At 38.0% G+C, this 21,770-nt stretch overlaps 1 protein-coding gene across 2 annotated transcripts in view; it reads right to left on the bottom strand.

Moving 5' to 3' along the window:
* The window catches only part of LOC121324132 (bcl-2-modifying factor-like), an 83,309-nt gene that overhangs the window by 49,416 nt on the left and 12,123 nt on the right, over nt 1–21,770 (bottom strand). Inside the window, exon 4 of one of the 2 annotated variants that reach the window (XM_041265633.1) lies at nt 3,699–3,849. In XM_041265633.1, coding sequence (XP_041121567.1) covers nt 3,699–3,849 — 151 coding nt within the window. Of the gene's footprint in view, nt 1–3,698; nt 3,850–12,740; nt 16,967–21,770 lie in introns of those variants that run through there. The other variant, XM_041265634.1, reaches the window with a different exon arrangement.

Here is a 21,770-nt window from a genome sequence, read left to right as displayed (position 1 = left end):
TGACTTTCACTTTCTCCTTTATCAGCCTCTCCATCTGAAGCACTTTTGGAACTCATGTCTATCTTCTCAGCACTTGATGTTCCCCTCTCATGTGGGAAAACCATCGGCCCAGTTCACACTCTTGAGTTCCTAGTAATAACTTTGGATACTATTCGATTTGAAGCCAGACTGCCTCTCAATAAATTGGAATGCATTTACTCTCTCATTCAATCCTTTCAGATCTTTCTCTGCAGCATTTTTCTGTTTTACATTAACTTCAGTGCTGTCCCCTATGACAGCGCACTCCATACGGATGCTTCTTCTATCGGTTTGGTGGTATTCTCTTAATCAACGGTTCTCAGATGGCTGGCCACAGAAATAAAAAATAAATTAAAAATACAAATAAAATCTTCTTCTTGAACTTAAATCCACAGCCTTACTTGAAGTATTCCCTTTTGTCATTGTAGTCTATCTTTGGAGCTCATTTTGGCAGAAAATCTACCTTAATCTTTTGTGATAATCTGCTGTTCATAATAAAGGCCATTCACCTTCCCCTATGATTATGCAACTTCTTCTCTGGCTAGTCTGGATTTCAGTTATGAATCATTTTATTTTGAAGCCCAACATCCTCCAGGTATTGCTAAGAACATTGCTGACTGATGCTCTTTCTTGTTTATAGATCATGCAATTCAGACGTCCGGCTCCCTTGGCTTAAACTTTTCCTCTATCCATTCCTCCATTCAACGAATTGTTTTTCAACTAAATTCATACATGTGCACCCTTCTGTCCTTAGTTCATTCTAAAGCCCTTCTTCCTCCCCAATCATATTCTCCCATTCATTCCACATAGGTGCAGCAACATCAGCAGCCAAAGTTAAAATCAACCAGTCCTGTCTCAGCAGTGGAGTCTTACATTTGCGCTTCTCTCCTTGATAATATTTCCGCTCAACAAGTATTGATAGCATGCCTGGGGCAAGCGAAGCTCACTTCCCGACCTTAGAAGCCGACTACGTCGCTTTGCCCTCTGAGAAGAATGTTCCCGCTGGCCAGAGGGGACCCATGGCCAAATAATTTTAACTATACTTTGTTTTCCATTCTCCTGCTAATCTATCCATTTGCACTCGTGCCAGTCTCTCCTCCAGAGAGCAAGCTTTTCCCAAATGTCCTTCTAGTCCTTTGACTCATTATTGAAGGTGTCTCTTGCAGCCGGGAGGGGGGGGGGCGGACGGATGGATGGACAGATGACTCCTGGCCCTCTTTATATGTTTATTTCTTATTCTTTTTTTTCCAGCGCTTTTATTCTTCCTGCGTAGGTCACGAGGCTCTCCATGCGGCCTTGGAGCGTCAGCAAAGTCTGACCTCTCTCGACTGGACAACACTTATCTAGACTCAGTAGATGTCAGAGTCATTTATCTAGACAGTAAGCCAGGAAGACCTTGGTTCATCCTTCTATCCTTCCTTAGTTTCGCCTTGGGGGAAGTCCTGCTTCCCGGCCTTGGAGGTCGATTGGTTTGGCCTCACCTCAGCGAGGGCGGTTCTCCTAGTAGTCAAGGGGAAACCCCTATTCTGTTACTAAGTCATAAGCACTTTGTCTTTATTCTAGTAGACCATTATGCAGGCCTGGCTCCTGCCTTGTGAATAGTTCTCATCTGTCAGACAAAAAGATACCAGATCTGGGTTCTGGTGCAGTCTGACAGAAATTAACCCCAGGGTCAATGAAGTGGCTCGAAAAGAATTAAGGTTGCCTACTCTTGTTTTAAATGACTGATAGCAGCACCTCATGGGTGCCTTACAGTATATGCAATGTCATTTTTTACATACAGTTACTATTTAAGAAGATACATTTAGCTTTTTGTTACCTTGGTTTTCTTGGTGTTAAAAAGACCTGGCCCAAACTAAACAAAAGATTATGAAATCAGTTTACCATCTCATGTTGCTGTAGAGTAAAAGCTGTGCGTGTGCCTGCTATGAGAATGGTTAAGATTTAGAGCTTTACTACTTTGTTTATAGCCATCGAAACTTGGCTCTTGTAGGCAGGCAGCTCGTGCCATTGTTTGTGATGAACTGGCCAGCAGCCAAGGCTGAAATAAATCAGCGCTGTCAGTCAACAGCAGCAGCGGCGTGCAGCCAGAAGGAGACCAAGTTTCTGTTGTGAAATCCAAGTTCTAAAATATCCCTGATGTTGCTGAATATAACCCTACTATAATTCCTTCAAATTCATAATTGCCAACACCTGAGAGCTCTCAGCTAACATTAACTCACATTTCATTGACTTAACTCCTTTTTTTTTTTCTCTGCAAAGAATAACGGAAAGTAAAATAGATCCTTTTTTTTTTTTTTGTCTGGCAACGTTCTCAAACCCTCACATCCCATATAAAAAAAAATAGAGCATATTGCCATGGCACAAAATAGTTGTGTATAACTTTTCAGTATTGTTGGAGTTTAAATGAAAAGGGCATGTTACCAGTAAACAAAACTGAAAATGGTTATGAAGCAGATTATTTGATCCTTGTGTTTCCATTCAGGTTTTAATACTTATTTATATTTTTAGTTATTAGTGCTGGCCTGACTACGACACTACAGACATTAACCATGTCTACTTATGTTAGTTTCTGAGTTTTACCTCAGCACAAGCAGACATGTGAGCTTCCCCCAAAGGTGCCCCAATACTGCCCCCCTCTAGGATCTCCATGACCGTAGCAATTTTTATGCGTTTCAATTAAAATAAGTAATATAATGTTACACCCTCTCAAACTAGATTTTTGAAATACAATGCATGAGTGTTAAAGTATTTATACTTTAAATACAGTAGTTAAAACATCAGTAAATCCAATACGATTTATTTTTCATTTTTCCATTTAAAACCAACGTTTTCACTACCACTGCTTTGGCAATGGTGCAGGATCACCAAAATAAAAAAGTTATAATTCAAATTGGATAAAACTGAGTTGCTCTTTAACAATTTCACTAATGTACGCCTCTGCACTGGGGGAACTTTTATAGCCAGTTTGTTAACTTTAAACACAATAAAATACAAAAACATTCAGCAACATACTGTATGCATGTTTTCTGTCCAGCGCAATCATCGCCAGATGGAGTCAGGACAACCCTGTAAAATACATTTAGCTCCTTAGGGGATCTGCTCTGCCTAAACACTGTCTAATCATTTTTTTATGTATTTATTTTATGTTTTTAAGCATTTAAAATTAAGATAGCTCAGTAGACCACATGAAAGTAATACTAAAATGTTTTCAGGCCTAAGAACAAAGAGAAAAACCAGACTACAGTACCTCACCACAACTCTCCTACTTCCACCCAGTCAAGGGTAAAAATGATTAAGATAGACTGTCACTGCAACTCCATAACAAATACTGGCAATATTTTTATCATTTTCCAAGCCAATCAGATTCACTAGTCGAATTGGGTGTAAACTCACAGCTCAAATAAAATAAGTACATAGTACAAACTAGAAATAAAAAAATTCTGAGGCCTACTTTACTTCCCTGTAGAAAACAGTACATGATTGTATTACATGGATTGCTTACATTTTCCAAAATCCTCTGGTTTCCAAAGTGCCTTTTATATAATAGTGTTATCCTTTCAGGGTTTTTGGCTGAACTGTTGAATACTGCATTGTTTCAGGACTATGGTGCTATTCAGAAGGCAGAGCAATGGCTCCTCAATTAGCTTCCATTCTGAAACACTCAGAGTGTGCCTTACCTTTGTTTGCATTGTGTTGCTCTTCTACAGAACCTCCACTCTGCCACCTGTGTACTGATGTCTTCCCTTCTGGAGGCCGTGGCTCACTCATCACTCGCCTTGGAAGGTCTGCAGCTGTCAAAAGCAGCTTCTGGCTTAGACAGAGAGGACCCTAAGGCAAAAAAAAAAAGGTACAATGGGTTTAATATATGCAGACATTGCTCCTACCTGATGAATGTTCACTGTTAGAAAATGACAATATCATTAATATTCATGCATTTGCTCTCCCACAGTAAAATCATAGCAAAGTGAAAGCACGATAAAGCAGAGGGAAACATTGTAAAACACAGAAAGAGCTGGTATAGATAATCTGGCTTTTTGTCTCTTAAGGAAATTCTAGCTAGTCTCAATCGAATTAGTGGCCCCCTGACAATTTGATACCATATTTCCCATGATAGAATAGACCCTAAAAGTCACACCAACAACAGGCTTACCTTTCAGAGGTAAAACATGTAAATCAAGCTATTCATACCATTATATTTAAATCAGCATTTCAGTAGTACAAATGTCAAACACAGGTCTGACTTCCCTAAAGTGCCAGCATATACCCCATCCACACGCAGTGGCATGACCCTATGGCGTAACTAATGCTTTAAATCACACAGCACTATTGGTTGCAAATTAGTTTTATTGACATAAGCCATTTCAGACTTTGATTGAGGGCAATAGGAAGCTCTCACTTAGCAGGAGCTATTTATATTTCATAAATAACAATATCATGACTCTGCCCATGGTGGCTGGCTCAATATCCTATTGACCTGTTTTGGAGAGGGTGTTTCGGCAGCTGCCGTGCTCAATATGGCATAGATATGTTCATCTTAGAGCGCAGGCCAGACATGTGATTGATACATGTTGCTGAGTCGACTCTTGTTCCCATAAAATGAACAGAACCTTTTTGCTGTAGATGAATTATGTCTAGTTAGTAGAAATAAAACTGTTTAATACTCATTACACAACTAAGCCTTTTCCTGGAACTAGTCATTACACTGTTAGAATACCGGGCACATTAAAGCTATAGAACTCTGTCTAGAGGGGATTATCGTCTGGTAGTTGACGGCGCCGGGAAGGAGTCCAAGAGTCCAAGCTGTAGACGAGGGCTTTACCAAGGTAATGATCATTTTTGACTACCATATGACCCTGTTAGTCACATTGCTTTACATCTGATTGGCTAACAGGAAAACCTCCATACACCGCAGTGCCAAGGTGCAGTGCCATCTCCACTCGTTTTGTGCAAGCCTGTTTACTGTACATGTGAGGGGATATGCACTTCTCTTGATATACGTTTTGTGTTCTACATGGAAGACCTAACAATAGGCCTGATGCCATATCAAACTGTAGCAGGTAGCACATTGTAACTAAATGCTTGTTTTAATTCACTTTGTAGTCTTTTGTGCCCAACTGTTTGGTTTATAAGGGTTTTGTCATATGTTTATAAGTCATTTAAAAGGCTGACGGTATTATTATTTAATGACTCACCTAGATCATGAGCCTCTAGGTGTTTTGTCCTATTCATTGCACTTCAACATTTATTTCAAGCAAATAGGTAGTCTTTGGGTGGGGGCTTGTGGAATGTAGCCCTTGCTGTAATACATATCGGCTATGCAAATGAGTCATGAGAAATATCACTGCAATTGTCTGTACTTTGGTATCAGAGACAGCTCTGTGGTAAGGGTTTGGTGTGACAGGAAGAACTACTGTAGACATTGCTGGGTTCCCACAACCAAACCTATACACAACAAGACATGAGACATGAGACATGAGATGAGACAAGGTTAAAATGATGGGAAATAACCCAGCCTGTGGTATGGCAAAGCCAGTGTCAGAGATTGTATTTCAAAAAGTTTATCTTTATTTATACATGCTAAAACCCCACTAAGATTTTGTTTACAAGGGTATAGGAGACAATGGTCACAGAGTTTTCTGATAAAATATCACACTCAACAGACACTTCACATAAGCAACCTTTGGTGTTTATATACAATATATAAATATAATATAATATATATATATATATATATATATTATATATATATATATAGAAATTACATAAATACATTTTAAGCTGTAAATAAAGGGGAAACTGGTCTCTATTGTATGGTAATGAGGAAATGGTCATTTTTTTGTCATATTAATAGCTCTAATTTGATATTTGCAGCTATGGCAGCATTGTATGTATATTAGTTTTACTGCGCTAGAGCTGTGGTAGAGCCTAGTGCTTAGCTTCATAACAGAGACATATGTCTCCCAGAACCCTGCAGCAGATAGCATATCTGTCACGGCACAATCATGCCATTACAAAATATAACTCAGGAGATCTGTTAAACATCTCATTCAAAGAGGTGGAGCATCCAACAGCAAAATACCCCTTAATGACACGCACAGGCATTCGTTCTAGCCCAAAGTGAGGAATGAGCCGGTATCAAACCACCGCCATCATTTCATATACTTCAGTCAGGAAACGTAGAAAGAACGAAATGTATTAAGCTTAGACAAGACAATACTACATTATATATATTTTCATTACATTCTTTGGCCTTTGGCCTCGACGTCAAGATGCCCCTGCCCATAATTTAGCTTGCTGATAAGTGAAGAGGCCGAGTGCAGGGAAGCCATGGGCAGGGGGGCAGGATATCTGCCCTCCCCCTTGACGAAGCCAAAAAAAATAGGTGGAGGCTAGAGAGGAGGAAGCGAACTCTGACGCACAGCAGGGGCGAATGGATTGATATCCCTTCCCAGCTGGTTATTGGACTTGTTGTTTATTGAATTATGAATGAGGTACTAGTTATGTAACTGACGAATGTTCTGGTAATGGAGGCGCCTCATGTGCTTGATGTTTATGATTTATCAAGATTACAAGTGTGTTCCCTGCCTGAACCACCGCTTTTCTGAATGTCTTCTCCTGTTACCCTTTGTTTTGTTTTTTTTTGTTTTTTGTTTTTTTTTTACTTAACTCATTCTAAATACATTCTCTGACAAGAATATATGTTTCACATCTTCCATAATCCAGTACAGCAAACAGATTCTTTGATAAAAAAAAAAAAAAGTGTTTATATTGCAACTCAATTCTCCCTCAATTGGATTTAAACTGCAATTCATTGGATAGGAACACATGACATATTCTTTTTAGAGAAGAGAAAAGTGCCACGTGGGGCTGGAACTAATACAGTACATTATTGGAGAGATTGTCACATCGATTTTATGGGCATGGTTACATATGTTTGTTACTGCCTGGTAGGAGCACCATGACTGTAAAAAGCGTTTAACACAGCACAGAAACCAGGACCAGAGGACACTGTTGGAAATTAAGTGACGACAGACCTACAGTAGGACAGAGGGTATATGAGACATGTTACACAGAGATGGCTGAAGGTATGGAATGGGTTACCAAGCCTTGTGGTTGATGCTAAATCAATGGGATCCTTAAGACCTGACTTAACATAGTTTTGGGCTAGGAACCGGACAAGCATTGATAGGCAGAATGGCCTACACTCCTTTCCCCCTCATAAGAACTATCCACACTATTGGTTTTTAAATTGTTATTTATATATTTTTCCCTTTCCTTTTCTACACTGTAAATACATGTGGTATAACTTTCCTTCACTTCCTGCTTGATCCAGTCAGATACAGATGCTATAGGGTATCCACAGTTATACCCTCTGAAATGGTTTAGTCCTTTCATATAACTCTGACATATCATTTCCAGATAGTTCCCAATAAAGCATGCATTTACCCTGTATATTCAGAATACTGAATAACATTTTTGTTATCATTATTTTAATGGTGCAGGATTATCAGCACTGAAGATTGGAGTTCTCTATTTCTCCACAGAGAAAGGAGACCACATGCCGCAGAAGCGTGCCTCATTTGTAGGTGAGGGAGCATTCTGTCTCTTTTTCAGACTGACAGCTTGTCAGGGTGCCCCATTCCACATGTGCCACTGTATGGTGGTTTATTAACCAAGACAACTGAGACCACTTTTCTGTTATTGTACTGAACATTTACTGTGTCTTGAAACAAGAAGCATCGAAAAACAGAAATGTTACAGCCATGGGATATTTATGCAATAGAAAGTAATTGTTAATACTCTTGTTCGGCCCCTGGCTTGAAAGAATATGGCAATTAGCAAATTAACTGAACAAAAAGTTTCACAGGGTAAAAGTGAAGTGTAATACTGCCAGAGCGACTCCCACAGTAACTTGATGCCTGTTTAAATGTTTTTTCTTTTTCATTCCTTTGTCTTAGCTAAGCGTTTTATTCATTTAAAAGGCTTCTATTTACAGGTTCACGTTACAAACAGCTTTTCATGCAACCAGTTTAGTAGATTGAAAACATACTTCACCAAGCGATTTATTCTGCTAAACAACAATCATTCTCAACAGTTCCTGACCTCACCTTTAAGATGTTATTGCTGTGTTATTTGTATATCCCCGTTGGTCACACATTGTTTTATTGAATTTTTATAAATTTTTAAAACGGTTTGTGTGAATTCTGTGGAGTGCGAGAAGTTTCCCTGCCATAACTTTGAAAAAAACAAAACACACATGCGTTATACAATACATACACAGATAGGAAACTTAACAACAATTTTGCTCATAATGTATGGATATATAATAGTGTTGTTTTACAAAAAAGTAAACCAGTGTTACCTGACCCGTTTGACTGTCCACAATGACTGTAAAATTGTTAATACAATATCCTCAATAAAGAAAACAATTACAATTCCAATGTCAGTGACACACATCTCCCACCACAGCTGTAAATACAAAATTACGCTACAGAGAGTAACATGACAAGGAATTGTAAACCTGGTTGCTTTTCTGGAAGGAGAATCTGCCCATAACCAATACGTCGTCAGCAAGAGCATAAAAGCTCTGTGTTCTATTCATTCTTGTCGCTTCTTTTTGTTTCTGCTGCTCAGTCAAGCGCTGGGAGGCCGAAACGGGAGTTGGCTGCTTAGAGCCTGGAGGAAGGGCTGCCCTCAGCTATGGATTTCCTGAGGTTTCCCCTTAAAAAAATAAAAAATATGTGAGTAGGGGGTTTTTCCTTACCTGAGTGCTGAGTGGTTCGTATTTAGTAGTTCTGAAGGGTGCGTGGTCGGGTTTGAGAGGCTGGGCTCTCTCACTAGGTGCCTCGTCCTGGGGGGAGGTGGCTCATATCCACGTCCTATCTGTGGCACTGATATGCATATATCTGTTCATGTATTTCCAGCCGGCCTCGTGCAGGTAGCCTCCAGGCACCCGCGGACGAGACCTCCGGCCAAATTTATATTTCACTCGGGCCCTGAGCGCCCTTCACAGTCATAAATCATCTGCAATTGCAGTCGGTATCATCATCATTCATTCACTGCCATTCTTTTAAGTGGATTCTCCGTGCTGAAAAAGGGGTTCTCAAGAAAAGGGTAACATAGAGGGAGTCGGACAGAATCGTTGGAAAAACGCTTTTGAAAAGTTCTCATAAATTGTGTAGGTATCCATAAATAATCTGAAAGTGTGTGCTAGTGCTGTTCCTCTAGTATTTTAAGCATCCACTAATAATCCTCATTTTTATAGTTTCCCCCAAAATGTCTGTGCTTACTTAAACACTCAATTTACACTTTTTTTCAGCCAGACATGATCTTTTACAAAAAACTTGATCAAACTGAACCTGTATGATGAAGACACAAGAATTAATTTTGTGAGCTGATTTGAGAAACAAATGAACTGTGTAGGTGCAAAGCAACAAATGTAATTTTGTAATTTGATTATTCAAAAAATGTCATACAGTTTTTCATCTACTGTGTGCCATGTTTTTAATATGCTTTACTAGACCTCTCTGAGCTTTACAATACCTACATATGCTTTCCCATGCTTTCTCTATGGTTTTTTTACACTTTGTTCTGCTTTTACTATAGTAACTTTTTATAAGTGGCTGCCTAGTTTCAGAATGACAAGGGTTAACCTTTGGCAGTGCTGTTTTGAATGACTTCTCAGACGTAAACAAGAACTGGACTCAGTAACCCCTTGTCCTGACCTCAGACTTAGACAGTCCAGTTAATGGGCGTCTCTTTTGGCAAATGAGCAAGAAACAGAAAAACCATTGTCTGGCTGAGTCTCCTGTGGCTGTGCCCTCTAAACTGCTGATGCAGCTTTCAAGAAAACAGCAGCTTCACTGCAATCAAACTCAGCCGGAGAAGAACACAAAAGATGTATATCTTATGTTAGAGCGCTTTTAAATGCAGCAGAGTACTGATTGGTTAAACTGGTCAATTCAACCGCTTTCAATATGAAGCTTTACAATGGGATATGGAGTACTGGTGAGCTTTCTGAAGCCTGTCTTGCTGATGGTAACCTGTTGAAGAGGTTCTCCTGTTGTGTTCTTGTCTCTGAGGAGTTTCAGTGAAACCCTTTCATGGAGTACGTCATGGTTTTATTGCCTAGACCATTTGTTTTATAATGTCACAGGTTTGAAATGTCACTAGCCTCTCTGAAATAGTTCAGAAAACCTTTCAGGAAATGTTTTACATATGTTTTATCAGCGAACCTAGCCCACCTTGAATGTGGACTACGTATCCATAAAATCACAATAAAGGTTGGCTTGATTTTCAGGTCAGTGACTTACAAATATTAAAAACGAAAAAAGTAAATACCTTTTTTTATTTTGCATATTTACTTCAATAGCATCTTTACTTGAGCACCACATCACTCGATCCTCAGCTGATGCACTACCCTTGCATTATTGCACTACTAATAATATTGTTTGAATTCTAACTTGTTACTTCTTATCTCTTATTGTATTGTAGTGGTATTTGCACTTACTGTAAACTATACTGTATTTAAATATTGTTTTTGGCATCTGTCAAATACACTAATAATAATAATAATAACTGAGCAAAACAGAGCATTTATGTAAACTGTAGCTACAGCTACAGTGTAACTACATAGGAAACAGAGAGTACTTATAAGAGAGGAACCCTTTCACTGAGGTACTCAGTGGGGTGGTGCAGGGCTATTTTCTTGAACCGCGATCTAAATCAATGACTTAGATGAGGATAATTAGCAAACGTATGAAATTTGTAGGGGACACAAAGCTTGGGGGAGTCGCCGACAGGCTTACAACCACACAGGAAATCCAAAAAGATTTGCCAGGCTTCAGGAAAGTGGCAGATAAATAACAGGAGGGGGGATTAAATATAGTGTTTTTGAGTGATTCTTATGATGCTTTTGTCTTGTTGGAGGTTAGAATCTAATGTATGGCGAACACACAGTATGTACCGTGACTCGACTGCCAATCAATCATTCAATTGGAGTAGCGGTACAACTGCACGTGAATTAATAAAGTGCAATGCCCAGTGCTCACATATTACATTTTACTTGCACTTGAAGTGCTGTGCAATCCTCGTGCCTAAATACAAATATACATTTTAAACACTTGTGTTACAGAGACCCGTTTATATCCCGTGTACCAATGACTATACACCAACATTTAACAGAAAATACACACAGGGGCGGGCACTTTGTCACAAACACACAATAGGCCAAGACTTGGAAAATGCCCAGAATCTATACTCAGACAAGCAAAATGGATTTGTAATGGGTGTGAATGCAATGCATTATGTTAACGTTGGCCACAGCATTCAGATTCAATTTGGTGATCCTAGGTTTTGCACAATTCAGGGCTTAACAGTGCTGAGCATGGGCTACGATTAAGACTGCATAATCCCCCTTTTTTATTCTATTCCTAGACAATTGCTTCTAGGAATGGCTGTATAAAGCCACTGGCCTGTGGTAAAAGGGCTGCCAAGAATCACAACAGGGAAGATTTAAGGGCTGGCTGACTCGTTCCAAAGAAGCTGCGCCTAACATCATTATTTTAAGGTTTTGTGTGCACATTATTTTGAAAAACATTTAGTACATTTGGAATTGCTAATATTCTCATTTTTTAATAAACATGACATTTATGTGTTTAAAAATGACTTGTTTAACCTTAAATGGAGGACATGCCAAACTTTCATAACACTCTGCTTAAGATAACTAAAAGCAAGCCCCATACACAGGTCATTTAGAGTTGTTAAATTTCCTTGCCAGTTTAAGCTGTGCAGACAGACATGCAGTTATTAGTTCAGCTGCAGACTCTTAGTGAGTTGATGACCTCCCCACGGGAGAGGAGCAAGTAGGCACCACCGCTGCTGAATGGCTGGCTAACTTCAAATCTAAATGTTTCCAAGGGATGAATTCATAAGTTCTTGTTGCAGATTTACAGTTATGAGCATGAAAGCTAATTCCATGCATTTAGTCTTTCTGCATTTTTAATGTTCATGCACTGTACAGCTACCAGTTTCTGCATGCTACATTTTAAAAATGAACACGTTTCTTGCAGGTTATTGAAATGTGAACAAGTAGGATGTGTGCTCTGGGCTGAAAAGCCTCAGAAAATGTCAGACCCATTTCTAGTTCTTTTTTGTTGATGCTCTGCCTGCATATATCTTCTGTGAACCGACTTGCAGCAGCATCTCGCATGCTTTTCAAGTTCTCCATTCTCTAGCTAGTTGTTTAAACATGGCTGTCATACACTCATTTTTTATCGCTCCCACCTTTATTTCAGTTTTTCACATATTCCTTTCATAACGCACTTTTTACAGTTGTGATGTTTGTATGTTGTGCTAAAATAACAGACACTTAAACAGAAGTGGCTTTGAGGTGTTTTTTTTATTTTTATTTCCCAATAGCACTTACCAGCAAAACTTATCTATGAATCTAATTAAAGAGAGAGCAATTATCTTTCCTGTATAAATGGCCATTTTTGAGCACAGAAAGATGAATCTAATGTTTGTCAGATTTGTTGTAACAAGGAATGTCAAAGATGCATTCTGTAGCATTCCACCTGAATGGTAAGACAGATATCAGGTTAGAAAATATGACTGCTACTTGTTCTGCAAAGAAAACTTAACATCATTTCAGTCCTCCACTCCACTAGGTGGCAGAAGCTGCTCTGTTGGCATAGGCATCGGCGCGGCCCGTTGGCTGAGGTCACGCAGGCGGTTGTCAAGAACAGTCCATGCAGGTCTGCAAGAATCTGTGCGACTGTAACGCCACCTAAAGGTCAAGTTGACTATTTCCCCATTGCTTTCTATATTTCTATATGCACACTAATGAAATAGAGTCCAGCTCTTTGAGTTCACCCCCCCCCCCAGTTCATGGTTCATGGATTGGACCCAGGGAATAAAGTGTGTGCAAAGTGTTGCAGCTCATCTACTCCCCAACACTGCGCTACTGTACCTGAAAATGTACCTCAACAAAACTTTGAAGTATAACTCCAATGGGGAGGAGAGGATGCTTATCAGTTGACTATCCTATTTCTTTTTTGTAATATATTCAAATGAAAAAGACACACCTTTTTTTTTTACTTTCTGCATTTTTATTAAAAAAAAAAAAACGGTACCAATTTGAAAAACTAAATCTGAGAAAAGATATCAATTCAAAGAGCCAAGCTCTAATTTACAGCGGTATTGCGCGAATACAAAACTCCACACTTTCTAACTGTATTTATATGGTTAAGGGGTGCTCAGTACAGTCTCGAAGACACACAGCCAATGTTTTTAAAAAATGCTACATTTTCGCTGGGTCTCAGTTTATTGGATACAGAGAATGTGTGGTCTTCAAGACGTCTTCAAAATCTAAGGAGTAATGCAAGGCATATCCAGAGCCTTAAAGCAAACATACTTAAGTTCCAGACTGAAATTTCTGGTGACTGACCTTTGTGTTTTTGTTGATATCTTTTCTAGAATATTACAAAACAAGTATATTGTCACCACAGGAATGTATTACTTACATTTTTTTTAATCAATTAAAAAGCCCTTTTGAAAAGAAACAAATAGCTTTTCAAAAATTCCTCCCAGATGTGAAGACTTTTTAAACCTTGGTAGAAATCAGTTCCTCAACGATGAAAACAGGAAGCAGGAGCATTTTACAGTAAAAACAGGCATTATTAACCGATAAAACATCTGATTTACAAGTGTGTTCTTGAAAGAGGTTGAGTTCTAGCACAGACCAGAAATTCCCTCAGACAAAACACAAAATGAAACCACTGTGGTTTTCTTCAAATTAATTACAAATCTAATTCCTGAAGCCACTTGTTAAATTACAGAAATCCAGTTTTGTGTTTTATTACAAACAAAATGAGTATACTTTACACTGGAAACCAGGAACATGTACGAAATATATATTCCATTCCAGGTTTTACTTGATGCTTGGTTACCCATAGTATATAGGTAACAAGCTCAGGTATGTCTTATTAAACCAAGAATGGATTCAACTGCATTGCAATGGGAGCCTTATTTCCAGTCCTGTATTTTAAATATGACATTTGATTGTGCCCAATGCAGCAGCCTGTTTTTCCAAACACAGAATATTGTGCAATTACCAGAGTTGTGCCTTCACAGGGTACAGCGGGAATATGTATTACATTCGCTTCAAATATTGTACATCAAATAGAGTAAACTAGCCGACATACTTCCTAAAGTCAATATGAAACCATTCTATTATATTAGTAACCTACTTAATACTGTGAGACTACATTTTCCTTTTTGAAAAGAAAGATGTGTATGTCAAATGGCCTCCCATCTTTCTAACAAAAATAAAAGGGGCCAACCTAACTTTATAGAATTCATGGAAATGCTTCCAAAAAACAGCTGTCTGTATCTGTAGGGCTGTAAGTATTAGTCACTTATCCTGGCACAATCGTGGTACTGACAAAACAGGACACAGTTACAAAAAATTGCACACAAGGAAATCTATACAGTAGAAATAAACAAATATACACAAAATAAATTATGAAGAATAATTTACAAGGAAAACAAGGCCCTGTTTGATGCTGGAAGCTGACCCACTCAAATTGGGTGGGGAATATAAAAAAAAAACAACTAATATTCACCAGTTGATTCTAAGGCAGGAGGCTACGGTAGCTGGCTCAGCTTTCAAGGTTCACAGGAAACAAAAATTACGGAGGCCGCTTACCATTTGACAGCTTTTAAGGAGTTGCAAATAGTAGAACCTACTGTTCATGACTTATAATGGTGGTAATTGGAGGATAGAAAGATGGCTCTTGATAGCCTTTAGCTGTTATCAAATTACAACAGCTCTTATTGCAAAACTTACAGCCACTAGTGTTACATTAGTTTATATTAAGGCAAACTGATTCATTTTGTTAACATATTTTTTTTCCAGGGGTTTCCCCTTAATTTTTCATCATCTAAGTGCATAGATATAATGGAGAATAGTCAAATTACAATGAGCAGTTCCAAAGGATACTACTACTGAAGGTAAACAACCTTCACATGTTACTGAATGCGATACAGCATTCGAGAGCCGAGTTCAAATCAGCAGGAAGTTTTAACATCTTCTCTCATGTAATGGAAATCTTAATCAAAGATGTCGTCATCTATGGCTTTTAAAAGTTGTTCATAATGTCAGACATCATCTATTGGGATTAAATTAAAATCAGTTTAGGTTCAAGTAACGCGCCACAAAAGACAAAGAACCAAGTAATTTATGAGGTTTAGTGAAATTGTGATTGTGAATTTGTTTAATGCTCAATTTTATATAAAAATTTCATAGACTGTCATTCAAGACTAAAAAACAGATTTCTGTCTGGGGTATTTTAACGAGTGGCAGGGCCAGCTTCCATCAAAGAGGGACAAAAAAAAAAGGAAACAGCATCAGTGGTATACAAATGTATTCATTTTCACAATGAACCAACAATTATTACAGTCTTCCTCAACACTGAAGTATGTTTGTTTTCCTGTACAAAATCTACATCTTAGTGACAAACTAGTGGTTATTTGTAACAATAGCACCGTACTGAATCTATTGAATTATCATATCCAAGTAACCTGGTGCAAGAACTCTGGAGCTCCACTGTTAAACCACATCCTGAGAAAATGTCTGATATAAATCACAGGTTTTTATACCTCATATGACTTTGTTCCCCCTTTTAGAACAACTGGTCCAAAAAAATGTTTAATAGTTTAATGAGGAAACGTGTGATACTCTTTACCAATATCTGGCAAAATAAAATTGAATTTCTCTGGAAAAAGGATATGTGCAAGGGAAATCATTTGCACGAATACAGGTTTTCTTTAGTAAAGGATTCAGCTTAATTCAGTCAGTGCTAAAGGTACCATGTTTGCACCATATGCGAGAACCAGGAGAAGCCCAGGCTTGCACTTTACATACAGAATTTGATACCCTTCATTCATTATTAGCGTCAGTACCTGCTTGACTCCTGTCCAAATCATTGTGTAGTGGTAGTTTAGTTCAAGCTCATCAAAACCTCTGATTTAGGACACAGACACTGGTGAGGTTCAGGGAGTCCATTAGGCAATATAAGCGCTCTGCATCGCCAGCATCGAGAAGATTGAGACTGTTAAGCTAACACACTGGAAGTTTAATGGGTAGTTCTGTGTTAACAATGCACTTCTGCAGATAATGCTGACCCCTGTGGGTGAGATGAGGTAATGTAACAGAGGCGCTATGATCTACCTATGCAAAAAGGTCTGACCATTTTTGTACAGAGGTTAAGATGCTTGCAGGGAGCCGCGAGGTAGCCGGTTCACTCCCAGACTTACAGATGCACACAGAAAAAGTGGGATGCGACCTGCTGACAATAGTTTTACAAAATTAAACACCTTTCAGTTTTCAATGATTGGGACAGGAGAAAAATGATACCAGAAACAATTTGCAAAACTTGGGAAACTTCAGACATGGTCCCAGGGTATCACAGTTAAAATTGAATTTCCACCTGCTATATATTTGCTTGCTGCTTTATTTTATTTTTTAACAGTTATGAGAAGATTCCACACAATAATGGAAAATAAGGCATTCCCAATATGGCGGCATGTTGTTCAAGATGTACATTTACAGAAGTGCAAAAGACTGACATACTGTACAAAATAGTTCTTCAATAACAATAAGGACGTGTTCTTGTGAAAGAATCTGAAGAACAACATGGCTTCCTCTTGGGAAATTTGAGAGTACATAAAAATCAGCCACCGGCCCGCGGTGTGTGGTTTATGGTCTGAACCTGTATTCAATCTTACAGTGCCGTCAGCAGCCAAGTCCCTCTGTGAGCGTGCAGTGTCCACCTCACCTCTGATCTTGTATCACTCTGTTCCCTTCTCTTTCAAAGAGCAGATTGAACAAAGTAACTGCCAGTCTCCACCACACGGGCTGCTGGTTCCTTTGGTTTATGCGGTGCTGAAAGAAAAAACAAATTAAGGGTTTCAGAAAACCAAGTCGTCACATGTTCAGGCCAGATAGTTTTTTTTAATCTGCCAGCCGCCTGTCCTACACTTTGCATTACTCACACAAAGAAACCAGGCAGTACATCAAACTTCAATTATGTTTGCATATGTTAGGCCTGACAGTGTGCTGTGGCCTCTTTAGATATGGTTACGTCATATGCATAAATAATAATGAGACTGATCAGCATCTCATAAAGGCAACAGCAGGCATGCTATATGTATTTTCTTTTTATATAAATTTTGTTTAATTATGATGCAGAATGCCTTGTAATCCATCCATTATAAGGGATGCCACATAAAAATGTGTAATTTAGATTTTTTTTCTTCACATTTAAAGACACGTTTCAAAGTGAAAAAACAGCATAGCTTATAACATAGAAATATGCATTTTAAGCACGTTAGAACGGTAATTCCCTTAATAGTTGGGTACATTGTTGTTTTCAAACAGAGGAAATGTAATTACACCATGTTTAATACCAAAAACAACCTGTAACGCTATTGTTTTGTACACATGGCTTTATCCAAGCTGTTTATTTTCTCCTTCGCTTTTAACAGATTAAAGTTTAACAGTAGTTCACAGACACACAGGATATGCAATCAGCAAACTAATCCTTTTGGGATGGCTATTATCTTCCTTTTATAAATCCCTTGCACGGCATATGATCTTTGACACTTTCTGCATGCTGCCCAAAAGGTGACCTTGGAGCCAGATTTACAGTGTGGGAAAGCAAGGATATAAACAATGACAGGTTGACCGCATAAGCCACAATCATCTGGAACACTGAACTAACTCAACATAACAGCGAGCTTCTCAGAGAGTGCAATTAGGTCAGAACGTAAATACCAGTCTTACCAGTTTGGGGGGGGGGGGGGGGGGGACCTTCTTGGATAAGTGGTCACCAATCCAGCATGCAAGGTGTGTGAGAGGGGCAGGTGTGTTTAGACAAATCAGGACTGTGTATTTCAATATCTACACTTGTATTTTGTCAAATTCAAGGTTAGGTTTAAAGAGGCATGGTTATAATGAGGAGTCTTAGCTCAACTGGTTCAAGACTCCTATGAATTCTTTTGGTCAACAGTTATGCTTCAAAACACTACTGAAGTCAAAAGGATTTTGTTCCAGTTTTTAGTACAAATTATAACCTGCTCATAATTCAGGACATTGGAGATGTGAGTCACTGGAAAGATCCATTAGAAATGCCTGAATACTATAAAAATGGAAATGCAACACAAGAGCAGAGACATTTTGAAAGCTGTGAAAGCATGGTAAAGCACATTAAAAACTGGCAAATCATGGAAACTACGGTGAATGCATGGTATCACCATGCAAATTTACCGTGGCAAACTCTTAGGGTTGGTGAGATATTAGTGGGTGAAAACTGCAAGTGTTTTTTAATCTCCTTCATCTTTCAGAAAAAGAAAAAAAAATTCACCATCATCTGGTAGTTCCAAATTTGTTAGCTATTATGACTCTGAACATTTATTCTGTCACAAAATGTAACTTGAGCATGTCTTGTGTAACCTTGGAAAGCGTTAAATTGATGTTTATTGGAAACTAAAAGCCTTTCAACATCGGAAAGCACTAATCTTTAAATGCTTACTTAACCATGAAAGAACTGTTTGTTTGTACCACTGCATTCATGTTGATATGAAACATTCAAAAGTGTTTATCTACAGATCTGCAGTAACGGTGTGCTTTTTCATGCACAGTATTACATTTTGTGCTGTGGCATCACACATGGAATGGTGCACTTTGACAAGAATCAGAAACACAGTGGCTCCAACCGCTTATGAAAATAAGCAGTACCTGTTTCTAAGGAAAATAAAAACTCTTATCTACACGCAAATCAATTCAACACCACCAGCAACAAACAATGGAAATTGTTTTTGCAATTCTTTTGTGAATAAACAAAAGAACGAACAGAAAAAAGAGTCAGGTTGCATTTACATTTTGCATCTTTACAAATACAAAGTTCTCCTGTGTATATTTTGTTTTTTTAGTTTTTCTAAACTCATATTCAATTTAGAAGCTCTTTGTGATAGCAGCCTTGCATTACCATCACAAAGCTATAGCAGCTACAAGTTACATGTAGGTCAATGGCTGCTTATCCATAGCCTGCAAGTGACAGCATCTGAGGACTTTCAAAGTATCCCATTAATACCAGAGGATTATTCCCTCTTTATAAATCTTTATAGTTAATAAATGCCAGTTTTAAAATCCCTTTTATCTTTTTTATTATTAAAATGCCAGTCCTAACCATTAGAGACAAACAGTAAAAAAAAAAAAAAACACTACAGTGCGTGGGGCGGTGTGACATTAGAGGAGGAAATAAAGGCAACACAAGTAGTGTGAGGTGAGTTGCCAATGCGCTCTTTATTAAATCATATAAACAAAACACTTGCACAAAATAAAAGGCACGCTGGCCAAAACCAACACAACAAAAAGTAAAACAAGTGCTGTACTGGTGCAAATCCAGCGTGCGTAGCTCAGCTGCTGTACTTTTTATACATTTACTTTAAATAAACACACTAATAACACAAATACATTTAAATAATAACAGTAATACAACACAAATAAACACAGGGGCGGAGCATAGGAGCTTATCAACTTCACTTCAGCAAAGCTAAATTTGTTGAACAGTCCCTTTCCAGTGTAGGCTCAGCCTCCCTTCTCCTTTAAAGTGTTAGCTCCTATCCATACCACTTTGGATAAGCCTTCACGTTTATGGTTATAAAAATGCAGTTCATTGCATAAGCCTTTTGTCATCTTACAAACTCCAGATGATTTTACTGCATATCTCCCACCTTGCTCATTGAGAACACAATTAAACTGATTCAAACACTGGGGGATTTAAACATTAAATACTGCAAATATTTAGATTATCAAAAAGCTATCCTTTTTCTGTGCTAAGGTTATGAAAATCAATGAAAAACAATTATTGAGAATATCTGAAGTATTTTTCTTTCTGTTAAATTATATGAAAAACACCAGAGAGGGTCTTTAGATCTGCCCTGTAGCTCAAAGGAATTATTTTACATAAATGTGTATTCCCAAAACAGCTATCAATCTACCAAAGAAAAGAGGGCATTTTAAACAATTTTTTTTTTTTTTTTTCTGAATGTAAATGTATGAGTTGCCCCACTTGCATACAAGAAAATGTTTAATTTGCAATAAGTGTTGTCAAGCCAGATTATGACTTTGTATTACAACCTCTGTCACTAGGCCTTCCTTAGATATAAAGCATGAAGAAGAATTGTGAACAGTAGTGGTAAAACATGGCTTAATAAATAGCATAAGCATGGGAATTTAATATTAATTTGAAAAATGACTGCCATCACAGTTTGAGAGTTGATATCCAAAAGACTCATCCAGACAAGAAAAACAATCTTCATTGCTCCGAAAGGATGTGATCAATGAAAGGTATTTGTGCCTTCACTCTCACATCCAAACCAAAATCCACATAAGAGTGACCTACCTAAAACAAGTTAAATTATCCTGTGTGAATTTCAGGGGCTGTTCATGAATAAAATAGTCAGGCTATGATTATACAAATAACTGAATCTTCTTTCACTGCCTTTGCTTCAATTAAATCTGGCCTGAGAAATCAAAACGGGTTATGTAGAAAACAAGTACAGTCAAACTAATTTCGCATTTCAAAAAGTTTGAATAATAGCTTTCTTGTATGCCTTTTTTTCCTAAAGTGGATAAAAATAAATGTATTATGATCCTTAAAATAAAATAAAATGCTTGTGCAATTTTACATACTTCTTTTAAAGTGAAGGGCTTCATACTTTTTTCCATAGATTGTACCATAACAGATCATGGTGCAATGCTTCTTTCAGATACTATAGAGTACAAAAAAGGTCAAACTATGTGAAAATGTAGTTAACCAGAACAGAACAGGATTGTGTAAGACTACAGTGTTAGGGATTATAAAGTACTCGAATGGTTGAAAATAGTGGCGTGACTTTTTTGTGTGATTTCCTAAATTCTATATTTACCCATTACCAACACTGACATTCTTATTAAAGATCCATTTCCAGTATCATCTTAACCCTTTTTATTCTGAATACAGGTGTAGTTAGAGCTAACTTGTCAATGTCTTACATACTACAAAGATAATCATGTGATACAACGCCACATGATAATCCCACCTTATTACCTAAAACAAACCCTCCTGTAACGTGTCACAACCAAAAGCATATATGGTGCTTTCTATGACTCTCAAAGCACTTTACAAACAACAGCCAGCATTTATTGCTGAAAGACAACATTGAACAAGTCAGCATTCACTAAAAATTTACAGATTCACATTGCTTCAAAGCATAGGAGCAACAGATAAAAAGTGCCTGCACTCATAACATGGAAATCGAGTGTAAAGAACCACAAGGAGCGAGGGGAAAACATCAACAATGCAAAACAAGGAAAGGTAACTAGGTGTAGTGCCCTTTATTCAAACAGCAACCAGGGGGAAGATCCTAATCTTGAAACCTATGGACAGCGATAGGGGAAACATCAACATTTACTGGAAGGGGTTAGGAAACTAGCTGCAGAATTATGGATGAGTCCTCTGAGGGAAGTCTATGGTAAATCCTCCAATAATTAAACTTAAAATAATCCCGGTCTTATTAAAGCATGCTGTGTGTTGGTCTAGGCTCCCAAATTAGCACTCAGGTGGTAGAATAAACAAAACAAAACACTGTACTTTCTTCAAAGTAAATTTGAGGCAAAGTTTATACAATTCATACACTAAATC

Source organism: Polyodon spathula, chromosome 12 (genome assembly GCF_017654505.1).
Source record: "Polyodon spathula isolate WHYD16114869_AA chromosome 12, ASM1765450v1, whole genome shotgun sequence".
NCBI classification, from domain to species: Eukaryota; Metazoa; Chordata; class Actinopteri; order Acipenseriformes; family Polyodontidae; genus Polyodon; species Polyodon spathula.
This window is presented reverse-complemented; position numbering and strand designations above follow the sequence as displayed.